This window comes from Mustelus asterias, chromosome 2 (assembly GCF_964213995.1).
Source record: "Mustelus asterias chromosome 2, sMusAst1.hap1.1, whole genome shotgun sequence".
In the NCBI taxonomy this organism is placed as follows: Eukaryota; Metazoa; Chordata; class Chondrichthyes; order Carcharhiniformes; family Triakidae; genus Mustelus; species Mustelus asterias.
This window is the reverse complement of record NC_135802.1, coordinates 97,982,849-98,005,032: the sequence shown is the minus strand read 5'-3', so window position 1 is coordinate 98,005,032 and position 22,184 is coordinate 97,982,849. Positions and strand designations below refer to the sequence as shown.

At 41.2% G+C, this 22,184-nt stretch overlaps 1 protein-coding gene across 8 annotated transcripts in view; it reads left to right on the top strand.

The window, feature by feature from the left end:
• LOC144510005 (zinc finger protein 385D-like) overlaps positions 1-22,184 on the top strand; it is a 388,192-nt gene that overhangs the window by 285,394 nt on the left and 80,614 nt on the right. For all 8 annotated transcript variants that reach the window (XM_078239174.1, XM_078239134.1, XM_078239165.1 and 5 more), the window contains one exon: positions 15,748-15,907. In XM_078239174.1, the coding sequence (XP_078095300.1) occupies positions 15,748-15,907 (160 nt within the window). The remainder of the gene's footprint in view (positions 1-15,747; positions 15,908-22,184) is intronic.

Here is a 22,184-nt window from a genome sequence, read left to right as displayed (position 1 = left end):
AACACTGTATGTGTGTAAACATGTAGGTAAGAGTGGCAATATAATAGGGGCTACTATATATTATAGTATATATTTCAATACGGGGTACTGTCTGGTTAGAATTCACACAATAGTTCCTGTTCTCAGGTTAATGCCTGCAGCTTTGTATTCCATTTCCAAGGTTTTAGAATCCACACTCCACAAATCCAATGCAATTGATCTTTTACAAAGCCTTAATGGTCCTTAAAGATAAATATTTTTGCAGCTAAGTTCCATTAACACATTTTAAGATGAAACTGGACTTTATTTGTGGCACAAACAGATAAAAGCCCATTGCTACTCTCCAACAGTTATTATTGGTTGATCATGCCTCCTTAACATCACACTGGACAGAGGGAAATATAAACTCCGAAGGGTTAAAAGATTGGATTACAGCATGTGACATTCCTGTTACAGCTCTTAGTCACCGAGGAAGAATTACTAAATATAACAATTTGTCTTATTCTTTTTGGCAAATTGTACCCTGGCAGTAACCAGCCAACCTTGAAGGTAATTAGCACCTGCACAAAGTATGACCATTGGAAAATTCCCAAATCATCAATCAAAGCAAAAGTTGTATTTATTTTCATTTTATAAAACACAGGCATTTGTTTAGGATATAATTAAATTCGTTATTGATCAGTGAGTGCAGCTGAAAAAAGACCATTTAAAAAATGATGTTGGTTTTTGCTTCTTGTTAGACGAGAACCTTATTTTTGCAACAAATTGTGAATGCTCTGGGAGAATTGGGTTCTCTCAGCTAAAGAGAAAATTGTGCAGCATTTATCTGGATGGCCCATTATTGCAAAATGTTATCACGTTTACTGCTGACTGCTCTTTGTTACCACAGGAGGGAATCCAACATTTATGGTACCACTGTTACTCTGCACACTGTGTGGAATATTAAACATAGCTTGGACAGGAGAGAAAATTACTCCCCTGATGGTTTAATGATGCAGTGTGAGAAAGTCCCTGGAACGATCACAGCTTTGTGCTGAGATAAGGCCCAGATTTTTTCCCTAACTAAGCCACTTGCAGCAGGACTTGGGACCCTGACTGTTGCTGGAATGGGCTTCGTTTTAACTCAGTCAATGCATTCGCATGCTGCCTCTGCATTTCACCACCAATCACAGAGGGCAGGTGTGAAGATGACCTGCACCTCTGAGTGGAAATATTTCTATTTGAAGGAAGATTCAGAGTGGCTGAAATCCAGCTTTCTTCTTCATGCTTCAGCAACCACAAGAATGGAATAGTTACATGGGAAGATTGTCCCCCTCTTTCTCTAACTCTTCCTTTGAGGCCCTTCTCCAGGCTGGGAGGAACTGCAGTTTAAGAGCTGTTCACCATGGATAGGACAAAGAGGCCAGCTTCTCAGACTAAATGGGGCGTGGGTTGAAGTGGCAGATGCAGTTCATAACAGTATGTGAAGCTTGCAGACTACATTGCAACAAGAGAGTCAGTGACCTCATGAGGGCTGAAAAGGTGAGTGGTGCTTTCCTTTTAGGTGGCAATATCCACTCTCTGACTTCTCCCGCATACTCCTGCACAACTCTCCTCAGATCAACACACTGAACAGGTCCACTCATTCCTCTCTCTCTCAAGTCACCTCCCCACCCCCCCAACTCAACAGCCAAAACTGACACTCACCCTCAACTTGTTGACATCTCGTCCCCATCTCTCACAGTCACCCTCCGCAACTCTTGTTCCTCAATCCTTTCTGCATGATCCATGTCTTATGCTCATAACTCTCTGCTTTCTCTCCTTGCAGAAGAGAGTGCAGGGCTTCAAGGATAGAGACCTATAGTCATGGCCACCCTGATCATTATGGGAGAGGGGGGTCATGGAGATCGATAAGATGTTAGAGGGCTTGGCCATTAGAAATGGAGAGACAGGATGTCCCAGATACCCAGTGACAGAATTAGATATCACACTGCTACATGGCACATAACAATCACTAATGGCAATTTACTGTCACCAACTGAACTATATACACCTGAACAAAGTTGACATTTTACCTTTTTCTCATGTCAATTCCAACTCATCTCTTTCATTACCTAATATTCAGTAATGATATTAGAGTTGGAGTGGGAGGCGGCTGAGAAGTCCTCAGAAGAGGTTATGCACTCTGAGGAAGCAGCATCACATGACACATGCACACCCTTCGCTAATGCATGCTCAAACACTTGGGTGATGCCTCCAAGTGAGATAGCTAGGTTCCCACAAGATGAGGCACTCGTCATACATGAACTGTATTTAGAGACGTACAATGGTGCAGAGTCCCCGTTGCTGGGCACAAGATACTCCAAACTCCACTTAGCTGGACACAAATGCTGAGACTTGGAGTTCATTCACAAAGAGGATAATTCTGGAGCAACAACAGAAAATGTGCGACTTTCTACCAACATTTCCAGAACATATGCACATGACAGGAGAGAGATTGAAGGAGTCCATTGTAATCATGAGTGCCATGATGTCTCAAGCCTTGATGCTGATGTCCACCTCCATGGAGCGTCAGTTACCTGCTAAACTGGAATGCATGTACAGTTTACCACTTTAAGATAGGAGAGTGGAAAGCACATGGATGATCATAACAATGCCACTGTCTGAATATTTTGGAAGATGCAATGAACCATGCAGTTTATTTCAAGGCTCCACGGTCCAGTCACCTCCATTGTTGCTTCCGTCCTTCTAAATGGCCATTAGCTCTGAGGAGAATGATGTGATCAGAGTTGAAGATGAGTAAAGGATATAAGATGAAGGGTGTATTAGTGGTAGGAATGATTTGTGTTGGGTGACTGGAAAAAAGGATTGGAGTGCCATTTGAATTATCCTTGGATGAGTCCATGTCAGCTTTTCTGACAACAAGATGAATGGCTGCAGGAACCCTGACCAAATCAGGCTCTTACTGCTCCTCCAAAGATGTAGTGTCCTCTTTACCTTCCTCCTCCTCCAGTTCCAGTCCTCCCTGCAGTACAATGATAAGCAGGTAGGCACAACACAACACATCCATGCTCAGCAACCTTGTTGGTATCTTCAGAGAGCTGACTCCAGATCTATCCAGGCTCCTAAATCACATTTTCAGTAACCTATCGGAGCTTACTCTCTTACGCACAGTGGTTAGCACTGCTGCTTCACAGCTCCAGGGACCTGGGTTCGATTCCCGGCTTGGGTCACTGTCTGTGTGGAGTTTGCACATTCTCCTCGTGTCTGCGTGGGTTTCCTCCGGGTGCTCCGGTTTCCTCCCACAGTCCAAAGATGTGCGGGCTAGGTTGATTGGCCATGCTAAAATTGCCCCTTAGTGTCCTGGGATGCGTAGATTAGAGGGATTAGTGGGTAAAATATGTAGGGATATGGGGGTAGGGCCTGGGTGGGATTGTGGTCGGTGCAGACTCGATGGGCCGAATGGCCTCTTTCTGTACTGTAGGGTTTCTATGATTTCTATGATTTCTATTCATGGGGTTCTGCTTGTATCTTTCCTCTGCATCAGTAGTAATGCCCTCACAGTTTCCAAAAGCCACAAGAAATAGAAGCAGGAGTGGGCCACTAGGCCCTTCAAGCCTGCCCGCCATTCTATACGATCATGGCTGATCCAGGCCGGCCTCAACTCCTTTTCTGTGCCATTTTCCCATCATCCTCTATTCGTTGATCTATCAAATATTTATCCACATTCCAGTGGGTAACCTTGTTTCCAAGGAACTACATTCTCACTCTGTTTGGGGATACAAAGACTTGAGGAGACTGGTGCTGAATGAGGCCTCATAGTTGCTTCCAGGCTATCTTATACAGACAATCTTCACCTTACAGTATACCAGCTGAACATTGATGTAGTGGAATCCCTTTTGATTGACAGGGTCTGCTAATTGATCTGAGTGCACCGTGATTGCCATGTGGTGCAATTTATGATGTCCTGTAGCCACGGGAACCCAGACACCACGGCAAATGTGAGAGACTTTTCATTCAGATCGGCATCAGCAATGTCAGAATGGGTATAATTTGCAGGCCTGGCAAACATGGCATCAATCACTTGGGAGATATACTTGTGGGCAGCAGATTGTGAATTCTGCATATGTCACGAACAAATCCTGGAAAAAGCCCAAGATAAAGAAATTCAGGGATGCGGTGCTCCTTGGTCAATTGACCCTATTTCCAGGAAGCTGCAGATGTCAGCAATGACCTGCCTAGTCAGAGCCTCCTGAGGCACTGTTGCTGTGACATGTCGAGGAAGTTGATTGTCTGTCTGTGTTGGGGGTGCTGTCCCCTTTCAGCTGAGCTCTACATCCATCCCTCTGTCCTGTGGAGCATGAAGCCTGGGGAAGGCAACTTGTGTTGCTTTTGGAGTTCACCCTGCTTCTTCTTCTTCTGCTGGTATTCCCCCTGCTACCTTCCTTGTTCCTTATTGCAGGTCCAAGGTAAAGCTGCATTAACTGCTCCCATGCTGCAGTCAAGGCTGACAGCAGGGAAGAGCAGATCAAAGTGTGGAAAGTCCAAGGTAGCAGTAATGACTTCCAAAACATGGGAAACCATTTGTAAAACAGTGAAAGCAGAAACATTGAGAAAAACCTTCATCTAGACAAGGATGTAGCTGTCATTTTCAGCCTTTAAAGGTTTTCCAGCCTGTCAGTTTTATTGATCAATAATTCCCAGCTGTGCTCTCGCCTTGTTGACCCTGGTAAGTTTCCCACAGCTTGGGAAACCCATTCACTTACTTTTAAAGCCAGAATGATGGGTTAAAGTCAGCATTATCTCCCTCTTTGTATATCTAAACAACAAACCTGACATTGCCACAAGAGTTTCCCGGGGGGGGGAGGTGTGAGGTGGGAACAGCGGGAGGGGATATTATGGCGGGGTTGGTGGAGAGGAGTATGGGGGGGATAGTGGAGAGGGGTATGGGGGGGTGGTGAGCACTTGGCACATCATAACATTCAGGGCTATGGGCCAAGTGCTGGCAGATGGGATTAGGTGGGAGTTTAGGTGTTTCTAATGTGTCAGTACGGACTCATGGGCCAAAGGGTCTCTTCTCCACTGTATGATTCAATGCACTTCCAAATAGGCCTCAATAAAGGTGAGCAGGACCTTGTTGATTTCTGAGTTGCTGGCATCTGAACCTTACCCCTCGCCGGTTAAATGCTGGGGGAAAGAAAGCTATGATTCCTGATTGTCACTGGGCTAGGAAGGAGAATCAAAGGAAAGGCTGCTACTCCTGGATCTGTTGAAAAACTGTGTGCTCGGTGAGAATAGGGTCAATCTCATTTATGAGGACCTCCTATGATTGCTCGTAATGTGTGCCGGAACATTCTAAATGCTAAAACACTACTATTGTATTACATTTCATTTTTAAAAGTATAGCAACTAATGGTAAATGTCATCTATGTTTAGCTGGAGTGAGTTAGGACAGAGTTTAATTATTCATCCAGCACAGCTAAAATAATAAAGCAAATGTTGCCATAGAGATTGAACAATTAATTATCTTCAAATAGTATTTAAGTGTTTCTACTGGTTACTGTTTTTAACCCCTGCTTGCACTCCTGTTTATCTGCATCAGCAATAGTTACTTACGTTACTCCTCTTTTCACTGGTATGACTAGTTGTTAGTTTTAAACTTTTCTAAATGTGACTTAGGAACTTCACAAAGTTCCATTTGTTCAATATCTGCTTCTTACATTTTGAACTAATAAGTTTGAAGTGATAATGGGTCAGTAGTTACTAGGATGATAATGAAGCATTATCAGCACTTGCCATTATCAATTTGTGAAACAAATCCAACTGTTTACAGTGTGAGATATACCACGAGTACTTGACCCTCCCCTAATTTCCAGGAGGATTTGTTCATTTCACCGGTTAGCTAATTATCAATGTTGATAAAAGTCTCCTTTCACATGAATAGCAATTGTGCAATTGCTGTGTTTATAAGGTTAATATAAATTATTTCCACTGCAACCATTTATGGTTGGGAACTAATGTCGTAGAGGATCCTGTTAATGTCGTGATTACAGGCCCTGACATGAAACTCAACTGTGGGAGCCAAGGAAGTGGTCAATGGAGGTATGGACTCTCACTCCAGCAGCTAGCAAATTGTTCTGAGAGTAGTTTTTAAATGTATTTGCTGTGGTTGCCTTTTTGTACCAGTCTTGCCATCTATATCCCTGTTAGTGTCAGAAGACAATACATTTCAGGCTGTATTTGATGATGCCACAACTGCAGAGGGTGCACTTCCTTATGTTAAGAAAACAGTATCTCGTTATTTAATAGCATATTCTGTATGGTTTTACTATTGTAATCAATTAATCAAATCTGGCATCTGGTTACTGTTTGATCATCTTGAAATGTACTTTCTGCCTGGAGCTGATCATAAACACTGATATATGCGCTTGGGGAGGAAATCCAGGCAACTGGGATAGAACAAATAGTCCAGCCAAATGGAATGGTTTAGTGCCTTGCAGATTGACTCCCCTTAAAAGATAGCCATAGAAAAATTGGGATACTGATAGTACACTTTTAGAAAATTTCAGTCTATAAGCGAGATCGGTTGCATTTTTAAGGTATTCTAAAAAGCTGTTTACATTTTAATGTAAATCCAGGCCAACAGGCTGCATCTAGCTTCGGGCAGTTTCATGTATATTTGCAGACAAGGAGGGAGGTCACCTGTTAATCTTTTCATACATTCACAGGTACACCTGCGTGGATCTGACATGACCAGCATGACCATGTTAAGTGTAACATGCTTGGGAAGGAAAAAGTGTCTTTGGACGCATGATTCTCATAGCTTTCCACCACTGGAGTTCTCCTTGTATCTGGATTGGTTGTAGACCTATGATAATCAGTGTTATCATTATAACATGTGGTTACCATGATTGTACACAACAAAGTTGGGCTTTGGTCCTTCTACACCAAGCTATGTTCTTCGGTGCAATGGGTGTTCCATTGTTGCTGAGCATGATGGATAGAGTCATGGATCTATAGCGTCATGGTTCAAGATTGTTTGAACATTTTGCACACCTAACCCATTAACCTCTTGATGACAAATACAGCAATTGTCAGACGCAACTGGGTTACAAAGCCCTCTCTCTTTAATTTTTGTACTTTTGTTTCCTGTATTTTTCCTTTAACTCTTAAACCACTCATTCTTTCCTCTTCCAGTCTCTATATAATTAACGTGACTATAATTCATTTTATTTCTTTCTCCATCATTCACTCTGTTTCTTTCTGGTCAGAGATAAGCCGTTTGGCTCAATGTACACAAGGATGTGTCATTGCCATCATTGCAATGTTATCTTCTTTACAGTAAATTGCAGTGCAAGCATAGTGCGATCTGAGTGCTGAGCATTTAAGTCTTACAAATGTCAGAAAATCCACCTCTGTATAAATTTGAGGCTCAGCATTCCACAATATTACAACGTCTCCAAAAAACACCTTGATATGATGCCCAATTTTGCTTATTTCTAATGTTAAGTGTAACTTGGACTGGTGCCATGCTCGTGTTTACGAGCAGATCAGGCAACTTGCAATTTGCATTATTAATTTAAAATACAGTTTTGGAAGCAGAATTCATTTCCCTTTAGCGCACATTTTATTATTGTGAGGCATTTGGGTTTTAAACATGGCAGCTGTCTTTGTTACCTGCAGGCTGAACACAAATGAGCTAATCGTGGATATATTCAGAGCTTTTTTAGAACCTTTTACTCCTTTCAACAAGAATGTGGTGCATTGAAATCATGGTGAATCTTCATTTATACACCTCAGAGGTTTTAATCAAGCAATTGTTGATAAAATGGGTCCTTGTTTTAACCCACTAAAAACCCCATTCACTTGCACAGAGTTAGAATTGACTCCAATGACTCCCATCACAGTTAACAGATTCCTAATTATTTCCATGGAATTTAGTTTAGTCTCACTAAATTGTTGCATGATTCTTGTATTGTGAGACCAACAAGGACCACATATAATTGGGAGGTATAATTACACACATTAAATAATAAGTACATTTCAATAGAAAATCTATTGTGTTGCAATGTACTTTTGAGGCATCCAAAAGAGATGGCAAAGTGCTATATTAAAACACTCAGACAGCAAATCCTTGGGAATTCTGCAGTTCTTCCAATACAACTTCAGCAAAAGACTGAAAGGGCCCTGAGAAAATTGGAAGAATGGGTCTCTGCTCTTTTCAATTTGCCCTGTAGTTGGTGAAACATCTGCCCATTCTTTACAAGGCAGGTGTCATGAGATTGGAGCCAGAGGCAGATCTTCCTATGCCAGAGTTCTTGTGCCCATGTCTCAGTCAGAACCCAGCATATCTGCAGAGGGCGGATATGGACTCTGCTTCTGCCTGGATCTCCAAGAAAAAGTATGACATTTTATTTTGCTGCACTTTCCCCTATGTATAGAGAATGATGGGGATCTGGCAGGGAAGACTTGCCCACCAACCCCCACCCCACCATCCTTAACACATGCTGCCACTGTCTTTGTCAATTGCTAGAAGGTACCAGAGTTTCTGGTTTAATTGTCTACCTACCTTGTCTACGCTAATTAGATAACAGCATTGATCCCACAAACTCCTTCAGGGTTGACATGGGAGAATGTAGGTGTCTCTCAAGGAATTTAGGTCGCCAATTTCTTTATACCTTGTTTTGAGAAAATGCTTCAAGCAATTTATTCACCAGGCAAATCAGCAGACAAGTTGAACAAAGTGGTAGCAGGTTGATTATGCATGCTATCATGTCCCTCTGGTCACTTGTTGTGTGGCTGCACACTTGTGTAATATAGTAGGTACTCCAAGCATAACTTATTGCAAGAAAACTTATGTGTCAGAGTTAGGCACAACAGTAAACTTTTTGAGGGTGGGGGCTAGGAAGGCTAGCAAGGAAAATATTGTAGTAAGGGAATTTGGAGGTGGTGAAGGTAGTGTGCCTGTTTCATTGTTGGAGGGGTGTTGGTGTAGGTGAACAATGTTTTTGAAATGGAAGTAAGTGGTGTTGCTAATGTAGAAGATTATGGATCTAGATTTTCAGGTGAATTTGGTAAACCTGACTTGTGCATTTTTGCACCTTCTAAGATGCACACCGAACCCATCTGTGCCCTGAATTTTTGTCTTTTCACACAGGGGGTTCACAGTGCATTTTGCAAACCAATATGGAATGGTGAGGTGTGTGGGTGTGGTGACAGGTAGGTTTGAAAGCCCACCTTGGTTCTCCAAGACAGCCATCCAGCTCTCAACAGCATTTAAAGACACTTAAATCTCACCCCTCACCACCTCACCTCTCCCCATGCCACCTCCATACCCCCTCACCCCAACAACCCCAATGTCACCCAAGCCATTCCATGCTCCTTCAGATATTCCATGCCACTTTCATGTCCAGTATATCCTCCATAGCCACATACCAAGTACTCGCAAAGTACAGTGCTCAGGAACCATGCAATAACAATGGGATTAAAAACATTGGGGGAAAAATAAACCTCTAACAACCTAATAAAACTCTGGAGTCAAACAGACAAACATTGACACTGGAAAGTGAAACAAATCTACTCCATGTAAAGCAAATTGTAAACATTTAAGTGCATAACATGTTTATAAACAAACAAAAAAACACATTTACGGAATACTGTGTTGTTACAGCCTCTTAAAAGTTTAAATTCTTCATGGATCAGTTGACCATCTGCTGAGCTGAAGTCATTATTAGCATTTGAAACTCAGCCAAGCATTCGTTATTACTACAGTCATAACAAAAGCTTTCAAATACATTCCAGATATAGTGATGAAACAGAGTGATGTGCCATTTGCATTTCAAAAGCAGAGTGCCTGCCAATCAATGGAGTGGATCAGGTGCAGAGATTGTTTTCAACTTTCAGAACATTTTTTTTTAACAGTCACAGGCATCAGTCAATTTAAATCAGAGCACAAAACAAAACTGCAGAGGTGGACAGGACATTTGTTTTTGCATTTTGTTTTAATGCAATGGCACCTTTAACAATTGGAACAGTACTGTAACCCAAGACAGCAATTACACAATGCTGATTCCCATGATGTCATTGCATTAAAACACATCACATTATAATACAGCATTAAGTAGTGACATTTGAAGATGTCAAAACATTTTACACTTTTCAGAATGTTTAGAATTCCTCAGTGTTATGTGGTCAAGACCTCTCCAAGGAGGTACATTTTTATGTAGGGTTTACAAAACCCAAACCAGCACATATAAATCGAGTACAGAGGAAATTCAAATTTTCTTGTGGCCCTTACAATGGGGTTGCTGATCTTGGAAGAGATGTCTGTACATTTTGCACCCAAAGTCTTACCAACCCACCAAAAGGCAACACATAAATGGTGTGGAGTTGGGAAGGCACAAGAAAATTGTTTCTCCAGCAAATAAAAACGAAGTTCTGTGTATCCCGATTTGATTCACCCCTCCATTGGGAGATGAAACTCTGGCTTAAAATTAAGCAGAAAGTCAAGCAAGTTGCCACAGTTATGAATAGCCTGGTTAATCTTTAAGCAATGATAGAGCAGGGTGAGAAAATGATAATAGTGTAAAACAGCATTGATGGTGAGAACTCAAGACAATAATTTCAGTTTTCCCAATGATTAGCTTGAAGAAGTTGTAACATTGAATGTCGTACATGCAGTCTGAAAACAGAGAGATACTTGAGACAGAACTGGGTGTCGTCAGCATACAGTTGTTAATTAACTGCATGTCTGTGGATGATGTCACCAAGAGGGAGCATGTATATGAGAAAGGGGAAGGTGCACAGGATAGATCCCTGAGGCATGCCACAGGTGATGATAGCCATGATGTGGAGATGCTGACATAGGACTGGGGTGGGCACAGTAAGAAGACTCACAACACCAGGTTAAAGTCCTGGACTTTAAGCTGGTATTGTGAGATTTCTTACCAGGTGATGATATAAGGGTGAGGAAAGAAGCTATTGCAAGCGAAACATGCACTGGCTATGTTTGGAAAGATAATAATGAATCATGGGAGGGTAATCCCTTGAAGCTTGACAGCTGAGGTGAAACATTGGGGGACAATAGTGTGATCACCACATTGAATACTTCAGAGGGTTCAAAGATGATGGGGAGGAATAAAGAACCGTCAGAGTCATAGGGTGGGATTTTCTGACCATGCTCGCCCCAAGCCGGAAAATCCCACCAGAGGTCAACGAACCTTTGCATGGTCCATGTCCTGGCCACTATGTTTCCCGTGGCAGGTGGGACGGGAAAATTTCACTCATTGTCTTGTGGTGCAGTGGGTAACGTCCCTGCCTCTGAGCCACAATCTCTGGGTTCGAGTTGCTCCCCAGGACTTGATGACCAAGGAATGTGCATTCATAATGTGACAAAACAGGTTGAATGTGTCAACCTGCAAATCCTTCTAACACACCAATGGCTGGCGGTAGAGTTGAAGAGACTCCTGGTTAGCCAGTTTGATGTAGAGTGGCGCCCCTCAAGCTATAAGCCTCTGGCCACAAACTAGTGACGTTCCAGAAATAACTAGCTATGGAAACAGACAGAAGTCTGCCTTAGTGCACCTCTAGATGCAGGAAAAAAATTGAACTGGAGTCAGAGTCAGAGAGTGGACATAATTTGTGACTTTGCCTTGGGCTATTTCAGTACTGTGGGAATGGTACAAATGGTCGAAGTCAAACTGAAGGAATTCAATCAGAAAAGTTAGAAGAAAACTCAGCACAGAACTGGGAGGCAATAATACATTCAGTGAACTTGGAGAGGGAAGGCAGGTTGAAGACAGGACAGTAATTGTTGGGAATGTGTGTGTTTTTTGTGTAAGAATGATAATGGCAGTTTTGAAGGAAAGAGGTGCTGTGCCTGAAAAAATGAAGCATTGAAAGGTCAATATCAATGTAAATGAGTCAATACTAGAGAGTCAGACATAAACATAAGCTGCACAATTTCCAATACTGTGCAACTATTAAAAAGAAAATTGAATTACAAAGCAAAAAAGCTGTAGAAGTTGGAAATTCAAAGTAAACCAGCATATGATGGAAACATCCGGCAGGTCAGCCGGCAGCCTTGGAGAGATCAGAATGTTACTGGTTCACAAATAGATCCTTGATCTGAACTTCTATAAACAAGAAAATCAAATCATCAGGACATTTGCACAAAAGTTGAAACAGATTATTCTCACATTATAGAGTTCACTTGTAAGATCGAATTTGGAATATTCTGAGCTGTTTTGGGCATTCTCCCTCCATGGCTGTTAATGAGGAAAACATTTGGATTCTTTTGAAACTTTGGGATTTAATTTATGATATGCCATTTACATATCTGAAATCTTTCATTGGATAATAAACAAAAAGAAATACGATTGGTTTATTTCCGATAGTAATGCTGCATGTAATTTGGCTTGTGAGCACAGAAACAGTTGAATACAAAATTAGTAAAGGTCAGGTTCTTTAAGAATGAGAGGTGTCAACGCCCCCCCCCCCCCCCGCCCCCCCGCCACCCCGCCACCCAACCCCCCCGCAAGGTTATTGGATGCAGAGAGAAGAAATAGTTATTACTGCATTAACTAACTTCTTCCTGGAAAGAACTGGTTTAAACATCTGGTCAGTTGGCTGGTCTGGACTTCTTTAGTTTTAACTCACATCCTGGAGAGATACAGGATTATAAGAAAGAGCCAACCTGACTTATCGGCAAACGTGAGAAAGCACTTGATCAAATACAGAAATATCTGGATTACTTGAGGGGCTGGATTGAAATAAGCAAATGTAAAATCATTGGGAAAGTATATTAAACAGTGCCAGTATATGTAATTTATATTATTCCACAGGGCATGTTACCTGAGAGATTGAAACTATGATGCATAAATTACTGAAACCATAAATACTGTGCACAGCAGCAATGGAACATGTAGGAACTTCGGTTGTATAGCCAGAGGAAGATAGGACAATACTTAAGGAAGTAATTGTGAATTTGTACAGAACTTTGATCTGGCTCTGCCTCAAATACTATGTTACAGTTCTAGTCAATGTATCATGCAAAGGGCATCCAGGCATTGGAAAGGGTGCAGTAAATGGCAACTAGATTGATAGTTGGGATTAAGTTCCTGAATCATGAAGAGAGACTGCAAACATTTACAATGCTGCAGAAAATAATATTGGTTATATTATTGAAGCATTCAAGATTCCCAAGGACACAGACAGGATAGACATTAATATGCTGGTGAATTTCTTGACCTGTTTATGTTTGAATGGGAGCATCGATGAAGATGAGGAATGAGGGCAGTGATGAACGATTGCTAAATCAGCAAATTGATATAGGTGAGATATCTCTGCTCAGTTTTTCTCAAACTATACTTTAGATTAGCAGTGAGACCCTGCTGTATTTAAAACTGCAAGTTGGTTAAACAGCCTAGTTTAACAGAAACTGCTTGGCAATGGCAGTAATCTGTCAGTCAATTGAAAGTGGTTGCCTAAATAGAGGGCAATTACTGTTTGGGTGTGAGTCACCAGCCCACTATAAAAGCCCAGTCAGGACCTTTTGGATGATGTAGAAAACAGCAGCCAAGGGTCCCTAAACTCAGAGGTTGAAAAGATACTACAAGAGCACTTGCATGCATTCTAATAAATAGCCTCCCCTGTTAATGACCCAACAAATCCATTCCTTTTTAGTTAGTGCTACAAAGAATACTGCTGGGGAATATATAAATTAGATGCAAGTAATATTAAACAGAATGTAGGAAGGTTTTAGTGGGGTTGCAATGCAGATTCATTAGGTTGCTGTCTGATGTAAGGAAATACAAAGTACCAAAAGATTTGAAAATGTAGTTGTTTTTTTAGTAAAACATGCAGGCCGGAATTCTCCAGGTATTCATGCCCCGCTGCCGCTGCCAGCACGAACGGAGAATTTGGCACTCCGCCAGATCTCAGTTCACTGCAGCGGGACTGGGGAATCCCAGCTGCGGGCAAGATCGGAGAATCCAGCCCACAGTTTACAGATTGATATAAATATTTAAATTATAAAACAATGGGACGAGGTAAATGAAAACAAACTATTTCCAGTTTAGTGAAGGGTCTAGAATGAGGGAGCATAGACACAAGATTAAAGTTAAGAGGTTTAGGAGATTGAGAGAAAGCTCTTTATACTGAAAGTTTTGAGGCTGACATATTCATTTCTAGGCTTTATAATGGGGCAAGAACTGTGACAACATTCAAGATTAAATTAGATAGATGGATGAAAGAAAGGGAACAAAGGGTTAACAGAATGGGACAATAAATTTGATTTGGATGATTTGCTCACATGGAGGGTAAGGGACTTGTTGGGTTGAATGTCCTGTTTCTATGTTGTTACTTCTATAAAAACACATTTTCATGATCACAGTGAAGATTATCCCCTTTAATTGCATCATATTGGTTTGAAATAAATGTTAACATTACCAAATGTTATATCGAGCATGATGCTCAAAAAAGGAGAAAACATTAAGCTTTATGAAAACAATGAGCAGAAAAATTGTAAGATTAACTTTAATGGGCATTTTGATTTCCAGCACATTACTCTGAAGATGCAGTTTTCCTTTTGTATGCCAGCTTGTCATGAGGCAGATGTTCATAAGAAAATTCAAGCCATAAAATCTTGCATATTGCACAACTTAATTCAAACTGATTCTTTTTATTATGCTATCTTAATAATTCTTTAACTCAATAAAATCTGCAGCGTTTTCCATGAACATTATTCAATTATAGTCAAAAGACATGAGGATAGATTTTGACTTTCACTGCTGAGTGGTTAACAGGTGGATTGGCCATTTGCTATACTTAATGCCCTTTTAAAATTATGTATTTTATATGCCCCACTATATAGCATTCTAATCTACTCCAAAATGATAGGATTCTTTCTTTACCTATGTTAAAAATGTGATTTACTTATGTCTGAAGAGAGATGGTTTATTTTTCTAAGCATGTTTTCATTCGAACCATTGATACAAAAACATTCAACCACAATTGGTGTCACTGGATATAAGTGATTCAAGCAAATTGTTACAGGCTGCTGTTTGTCCCCCTGTGTAGTTAGCATTCATATGCCTAGCTCAGTTATGGGCAATTCAAATTATAAATAACATTTTTGTCTTTGTTTAATCTATCATGTATGACAGGACTCTATGCTAGATGATGCTTATTAGGGCTTATTATACAATGTATTTTCTCTAAGTCTAACTTAGACTTAAAGTGTGATTTTATTTTGGCCAAATATGATTCCAAACAGAATGACTTGCCCTTCCTCAGCTGCTATCATAAATCAGCTGACTTAACTATCTTATGGAAGCCAAAGCACTGTGGTACCTTGTATATCTCTATCTGGATAACAAAGAGCACATTTAACACCATTTTGTTACCCTAAGGCATGTCAGCCTATCTTTTCATAGTTTATAGTGCTAGCTCATGGTGTCTCTCTTGATGTTTCATGTCATTTATTTTTTCTTGTGTAGTTAAAATGCATGTGCTTTTGTTCTGTGTTCTTTTTCTTTTCTTTCTGGTTACCACTAATACTGTCGAAAAAGTTCTTTCAATAAGGGCACCTGTTGTCAGCTAACTTGAGAGTGTGTGTGTGTGATCTTGTTTTGAGCAATGTCATTACATTCTTGCTTAAAATTGTGGACATTATTAGCAATCATGGAATGTGGTGCCCATTATTGAAAGTTGTTCTGTATTTTCACCAATACAGAGGATGACAGTTAAGAAATGAGCCTGATTGCACGGTTCATTTGTTCTCCTTTGTAGAGCCAAGCCGGGGCACACTACAAAGGCACTAAACATGCCAAGAAGCTCAAAGCACTGGAGGCCATGAAAAATAAGCAGAAAACTGTTACCAAGGACAGCGTAAAGACCACCTTCACTTCCATCACAACCACCACCATCACTGCCAGCTCTGACAAAGCAGGTTAAGAGAAATCTTTGTTCTTTTTCATTTCTGTGCCTCTTGTCTTTTATTGCTTAGGCTTGGCAAAAAAGGATAATATCTATTTTTGTTATAGGTCGTTGCAAAAATTAAATGTTTGATCAATCTATTGTCTGTTTAAAATCCTTCTATTGTTTTCACTTCCCAATACTTCCCTGTTTTTAGTGGAATGTGGTGATTTCCTCTGTTAATGCTAATGTTCAGTAATTTTACTGACCTACTTGTACCTAAAACTATTGTATAAATGAGTGAGTGGTGTTTGTTGTGGGAGGACGGCTTTTTATGAGCTGTATGCAATGGACATGTGGTCTCCCAATGTGGTAAGTGCTTGCTCTCTTTTTTAAATAGTTTTTTTCATCTAACCAATTGGCATCAGATGCACATTCCCATTTAGTCAAAACCTGGAAAAACAAGCATTATTTCATGTTGGCAAAGGGCATAATTACCTCCAGGAGGTAAATTCTAAACTACAATTTTATTTAATAAAATATAAAAGTATAAAGCACAATACAGATAAGCTAAATGTAAAATATTCTATTAAATTATAATGGCCAAGAAGTGACAGTTTGCAATATTAATAAAAGAACACAAAGTAAATGGGCTAAAGCCCCTGTCAAAACAGTTGTCATAGGAATACCTTACACGCATGTTAAGCTTTTCTATGCTGTAATTATGATGAGTAATTAATAGGCTTATATTTCATTATACTGGCTATGCCATAATGTAGTTTTTAAAGGTGTAATATTGCTTTGCAAGCTAAGCATTCCGCTAAAGAAAAATAGCAACAGTTTGGAGAATCAATATTAATTATCATTTGAATTCAGTTTTTCTTTGTAGTCTGATATCTAGTCCACTAGTGTTCTTTGTACTGAGAGAAACCTGCATTGGGTGATGGAATGCTAGTAAACTCAACATCATTATTACCCCCACCCTCTGCAGAATATCTCTCAAGTACAAATGGATCTTTGATGGTAATAATAGTGAAACCCAAGCTCAGATCACTGCAACTGAAAATATAAGTGAAAGTCAGCATGTGAAGGGAAAAGCATTGTCATCCAATTAGAAAATGGTGGTGGGCAGATGTGAAATCAAAAGACACATATAGAATATATAGTATATATATATAAATCAACCACATTATTTAGAATCAATGGACCAAAGCCTTGAGTTTGTGCAAAATTTTGAAATTGCTAAAAGGTTGTTCTAAAAATTGCATGAGAGGAAATGTCCAATGCCATCAGAAATTTTACAAAATGCTGTTCCATTTATGCACAGGAATTTCTAGCTTGCAATTATATCTTTCAACATATAGTTAAGTTGTTTTCCTTTAAAATATATATTCAATTACTAGAAAATCAAATTGTCAGATAAATTGTGTGAGTATAAGGACAATATTTCTCTTTTCTGTCTTTTTTGTTCCCCATTCAGTCCCTTCATTCTCTGTGTATGCTTACCATGTCATTCTTGCTTATGCTAATATCTGAGATGCAACTTTCTTGATTGCCATGATTCCATTATGGTGCAACTATCTGAAACCTAGAAGCATGACAACATTATAATAATGACAGTCTATCTTCAGACAGGTCACACATGACCTCATTCAAAATGATTTGTTTCTGTCTGGCTTTTGCAGCCCTAATGTTATAAATGGAAACTATTATCACATAATACACACTTTCACTCACTGAACATTTTGCACCTTCAAGCCAAAGTTTTACAGGTCCAGTCCTTGATTTTGAGTCCACGTTCACTGTCCTTGTGATTGCCAGTGGGGGCTCAAGATCTGGAAGTCGCAGTTCTCTCTCTGTCCCTCATCGGCAACACCATCAGGTTAACGCCCATAACTGGAGGGGGGTGGGGGGGAGGTTTACTCAAGTTTGAATGAGATGGCATTAGAGATGGCACCCCAATCTCTATGCAGCTGGGTTTTGCTGGCGTGTTGAGCACCCCTCTCCTGAATGGTGGCGAGAAACATGCTCCCTTGATTTTTTTCGGCAGAGTGTGGTAAGATCTGGAGAGAAAACTGACCAGTTTCTCTGTAGAGAAACACACCAGTTTTCTCGCCAGAAACAACAGTCCACCATTTTTGGTGAGATTCCTCCATAGTACTTTCACTGTTCTTTGTGATTTTCCTGCCTGACAATAAGTAAGCTTAAGGACTAATGTGGACTTACGTTATTTCTAAGAATAAATATATTACATTTGATATAATTGCTGAAAGTGTTATTCTGTCCAGGGCTTCTGCTACTCTGTATTTACAGTTTAAGATCCCCTCAATGTTTATCAGCATCGCAAACTCTCTCTTATGCTGCAAATAATGCAGTTTTATATTTCACCTTCATAAATATTTGGACGCATCTTTTCCCCTGGATATTTTCTTCTTTCTAGACTGTCAGTACAGGTGTAAATATTCCACATGTATCACACTTTATTACATGTATAATGTATTAATATATAAATGTTTTCATTAAAATATGAAGGAAACTGACTAATTTCTAAATGAATTGTGTAAATACTGAGGACCACCTTCAATTTCATCAAAGTACTATCATTACAAGTTCTGACATAACAGATTAACAGGTCTATTTGTATTGTGTTTTATATATATATATATGTACATATATATACGTCAGGTCAGCAAAAACTATAATGGGGAAAGTATAATATTTATCTTTAAATAGGAATCCTCTGTATCTTGAAAAAAAAAGTTGAATTCTGATACCCTGAACATTTTTGTTTATATTTTTCTTGCTCCAAGTACAAAAATCAATTAATTCAATCCAGGAAAACATCTTTAGGTTGACCAGCATGAGGAATGCATTGTGATTTGTTTTTGTTTTCTGCCACCATTGCTCCTTGAAAAGGATGTCTTCCTACTCCAGCCTTCATCATAGATTTATCTTATCCAACGTTGTGGATTGAGATGATCACCGGAAACCTCTGACCTTGTCCACAGCTGGGATTCTCCAGTGCCGCTGCAGTGAATGGAGTTTAAGCTGAGCGCCAGGAGCAGTGGGGCAGGATTGAGCAAGATCGGAAAATCCTGTCCGATTTCTCTCATTCCCATTGCATTCTGACCTGTTTTTCTACACATGGGGCCTGATTTTACCATTTTCATTCTAAGTGCTGAATCTGGGCGCAATTCAGATCCGACTTGGAAATCTGCTTTCAGGCGCCTCCATACGCACTAAGCCTGAAAAAAGATTGCAGGTCCGAATCACACTGTGGGCGGGGCTTAGCGCACCCGAAACGATCGGAGCTCTGAACTACGCATGCGCAGTTAGAAAAAAAATTGAAAATCGCACCGCTGTCACATCGCTCCCGGGCCGCAAAAAGTGATTAAAGCAGCCCGGGAGTGATGGTCCCCACAGACCTCACCTCCACCCCTACAACATAACCGTCCCCCTTATCCACCCACCCCCCCACTACCCAGACCGATCGCGACCCTCTGTCCCCTTCTCCCCCCCCCCCCCACCGATTGCCCGCAGAGTGGCAGCAGACCCCCCCACCCCTGAGATCCATCTGGCCTCCCCCCCCGACCAGAGATCCACCTGGCCATCCCCCCAGTATATTTCACATACTCACAGCCAAGAACTTTGACAGTTTTACTAATTAAGTGCACGTGCACTATTAAAACTGTGGAAGCCCATCTCTCTGCTGCCTGTACTTGCAAAATCCATTGAGGTACATATCCAGGCCTTTATTGAAGTTGTGTAATGAAACATATAGGTGCGTGTACAAATAACCGTTGCTTGATTCAACAACCTTTGGAATTGTGTTTAGCCAACTTGCAATAAATTCTAAGAGCTGCATTTCCAAGTTTAGAAGATAATTTGGGAAATGGTAATAAAATAATTTCTACTTCTTCTGAACTTGCTGATGTAGGGGAAAAAAAACAACATTCATGGCAAGTGAAATATAATCTAAGTCGCATTTATAACAGAAATGATCAGAATTAGAAATGTGATGGGATAGAATTAACTACCCCCCCCCCCCCCCCGGCACCCCCCAGAGAATGATCGGGCCCCCCCCCCCCCAAGATAGTTCGGACCTCTTGCCTCCCTCACCCCCGTCCACCAGAGATACATCTGACCCGCCTCCCCCCCACCCCCACCAGAAAATGATCGGGCCTCCCTCCCCACCCCCCACCCCCCACCCCCCCCACCGCCCCAACCCATAGACGACGATCTGTCCTCCCTCCCACCCCTCCCCCCCCCACCCCAGCTACCAGAGATACACCTGACTCGCCTCCTCCTCCCTCCTCCCCACCAGAGAATGATCTAGCCTGCCACCACCACCGATCTGAGTCAGAGACCCGTTGGAAGCTCTAAACTTACCTCTTCCGCAGCCGCAGCACCCGAAACAGACCTTTGCCGAGCACGTCTGTTTCGCGCCAAATCTGGACGCGCGAACGCGATGGTAAAGGGGGAAATGCTGATAAAGTTGGGCAGGCAGCCCATTAATTCAATTGAAATGCATGCAAATGCATTTAAATCGCCGTTGCGCCCGTTTCGGGCGCGAATTGGATCATGGCCATTCCTGGGCCGCGGTAAAGTGGGCATCTGCGCAGACGTGGGCACGAATCGGGTTAATGGCCTCACACAGGCGCGACGCAATGGTAAAATTGGGCCCATGATTTACAGTTTCATTATCAAACACCACTAACAACACATCCTTCCAGTTACTATTTACTATCTCATCTCAGTCATACCAGAGAATTACTTTCATCTTTGCTCCATGCATCCTAGTCTGACTTGTACAATTCCACTAAGGGCACCATCATCTATCTGTTCATCCAGGGTTTGGTATTTGGCCTCTTTGAACAACTATGTGTTAGTTTGACTTTGTTGTTTACTGGGATTATTTTAGCTTTAAGTAACATTTGCTTCACACAACAAGGCAATAACCATCTCCAACAAGAGAAAATCTAACCATCTCCCCTTGTCATTCAATGACATTTGTATCACTGAATCCTCCACTATCAACATCCTGGAGGTTACCATTGACCAGAAATAGAAATAGACCAGCCATATAAATACTGTGGCTGCAAGAGCAGATTGGAAGCAAGAAATTCTGTGATGAATAATTTATCTCCTGACTCCCAAAAGCCTGTCCACCATCTATAAGGCACAAGTCAGGAATGTGATGAAATACTCTCCCACTTGCCAGGATTAGTGCAGCTCCAACAACACTCAAGAAGCTCAACACTATTTAGGACAAAGCAGCCCACTTGTTTGGAACCTCATCCACCACCTTTTGCCTGGTATGGAGGGTCTTAGCTATGAGGAGAGATTGGGTAAACTGGGGTTGTTCTCCCTGGAAAGACGGAGAATGAGGGGAGATCTAATAGAGGTGTACAATATTATGAAGGGGATAGATAGGGTGAACATTGGGAAGCTTTTTCCCAGATCAGAAGTGACTTTCACGAGGGGTCATGGGCTCAAGGTGAGAGGGGCAAAGTATAACTCAGATATTAGAGGGATGTTTTTTACACAGAGGGTGGTGGGGGCCTGGAATGCGCTGCCAAGTAGGGTGGTGGAGGCAGGCACGCTGACATCGTTTAAGACTTACCTGGATAGTCACATGAGCAGCCTGGGAATGGAGGGATACAAACGATTCGTCTAGTTGGACCAAGGAGCGGCACAGGCTTGGAAGGCCGAAGTGCTGTACTGTTCTTTGTTCTTTGTTCAATATCCACTCCTTCTACCACCAACACACAGTGGCAGCAGTGTGTACCATCTACAAGATCCACTGTAGTAACTAACCAAGACTCCTTTGACAGCACTTTCCAAACCCGCAAACTGTACCACTTAGAAACAGAAAGGCAATAGCTGCATGGGAACATCACAAACTGCAAGTTCCTCTCCAAGCCGCACATCATCCTGACTTGGAAATATATCATCATTCCTTCACTGTCGCTGGGTCAAAATGTACCTACACCACATGGAGTGCAGCGGTTCAAGGTAGTGATGACTCACCATCACCTTGTTACAGGCAATTGGAGCTTGGCAGTAAATGCTGGTGTGGCCAGTGATGGCCACATCCCAAGAAAGAATAAATTAAAAAATAATTACTTAACCAGAACAAAAGGCTGTGCTGAATAAGCATGGGATAGTTGATGCCAATGGGTCTTCATTTCCAATCTTCCAGAACTTGGACACAGAACTCATTTCATTTCAACAAAAAAAAAGTGAAATTGTTCTGATGACTACTCATCAGAAACATATAGGACAGAATTTTCACAAACTCTGCAATGTCA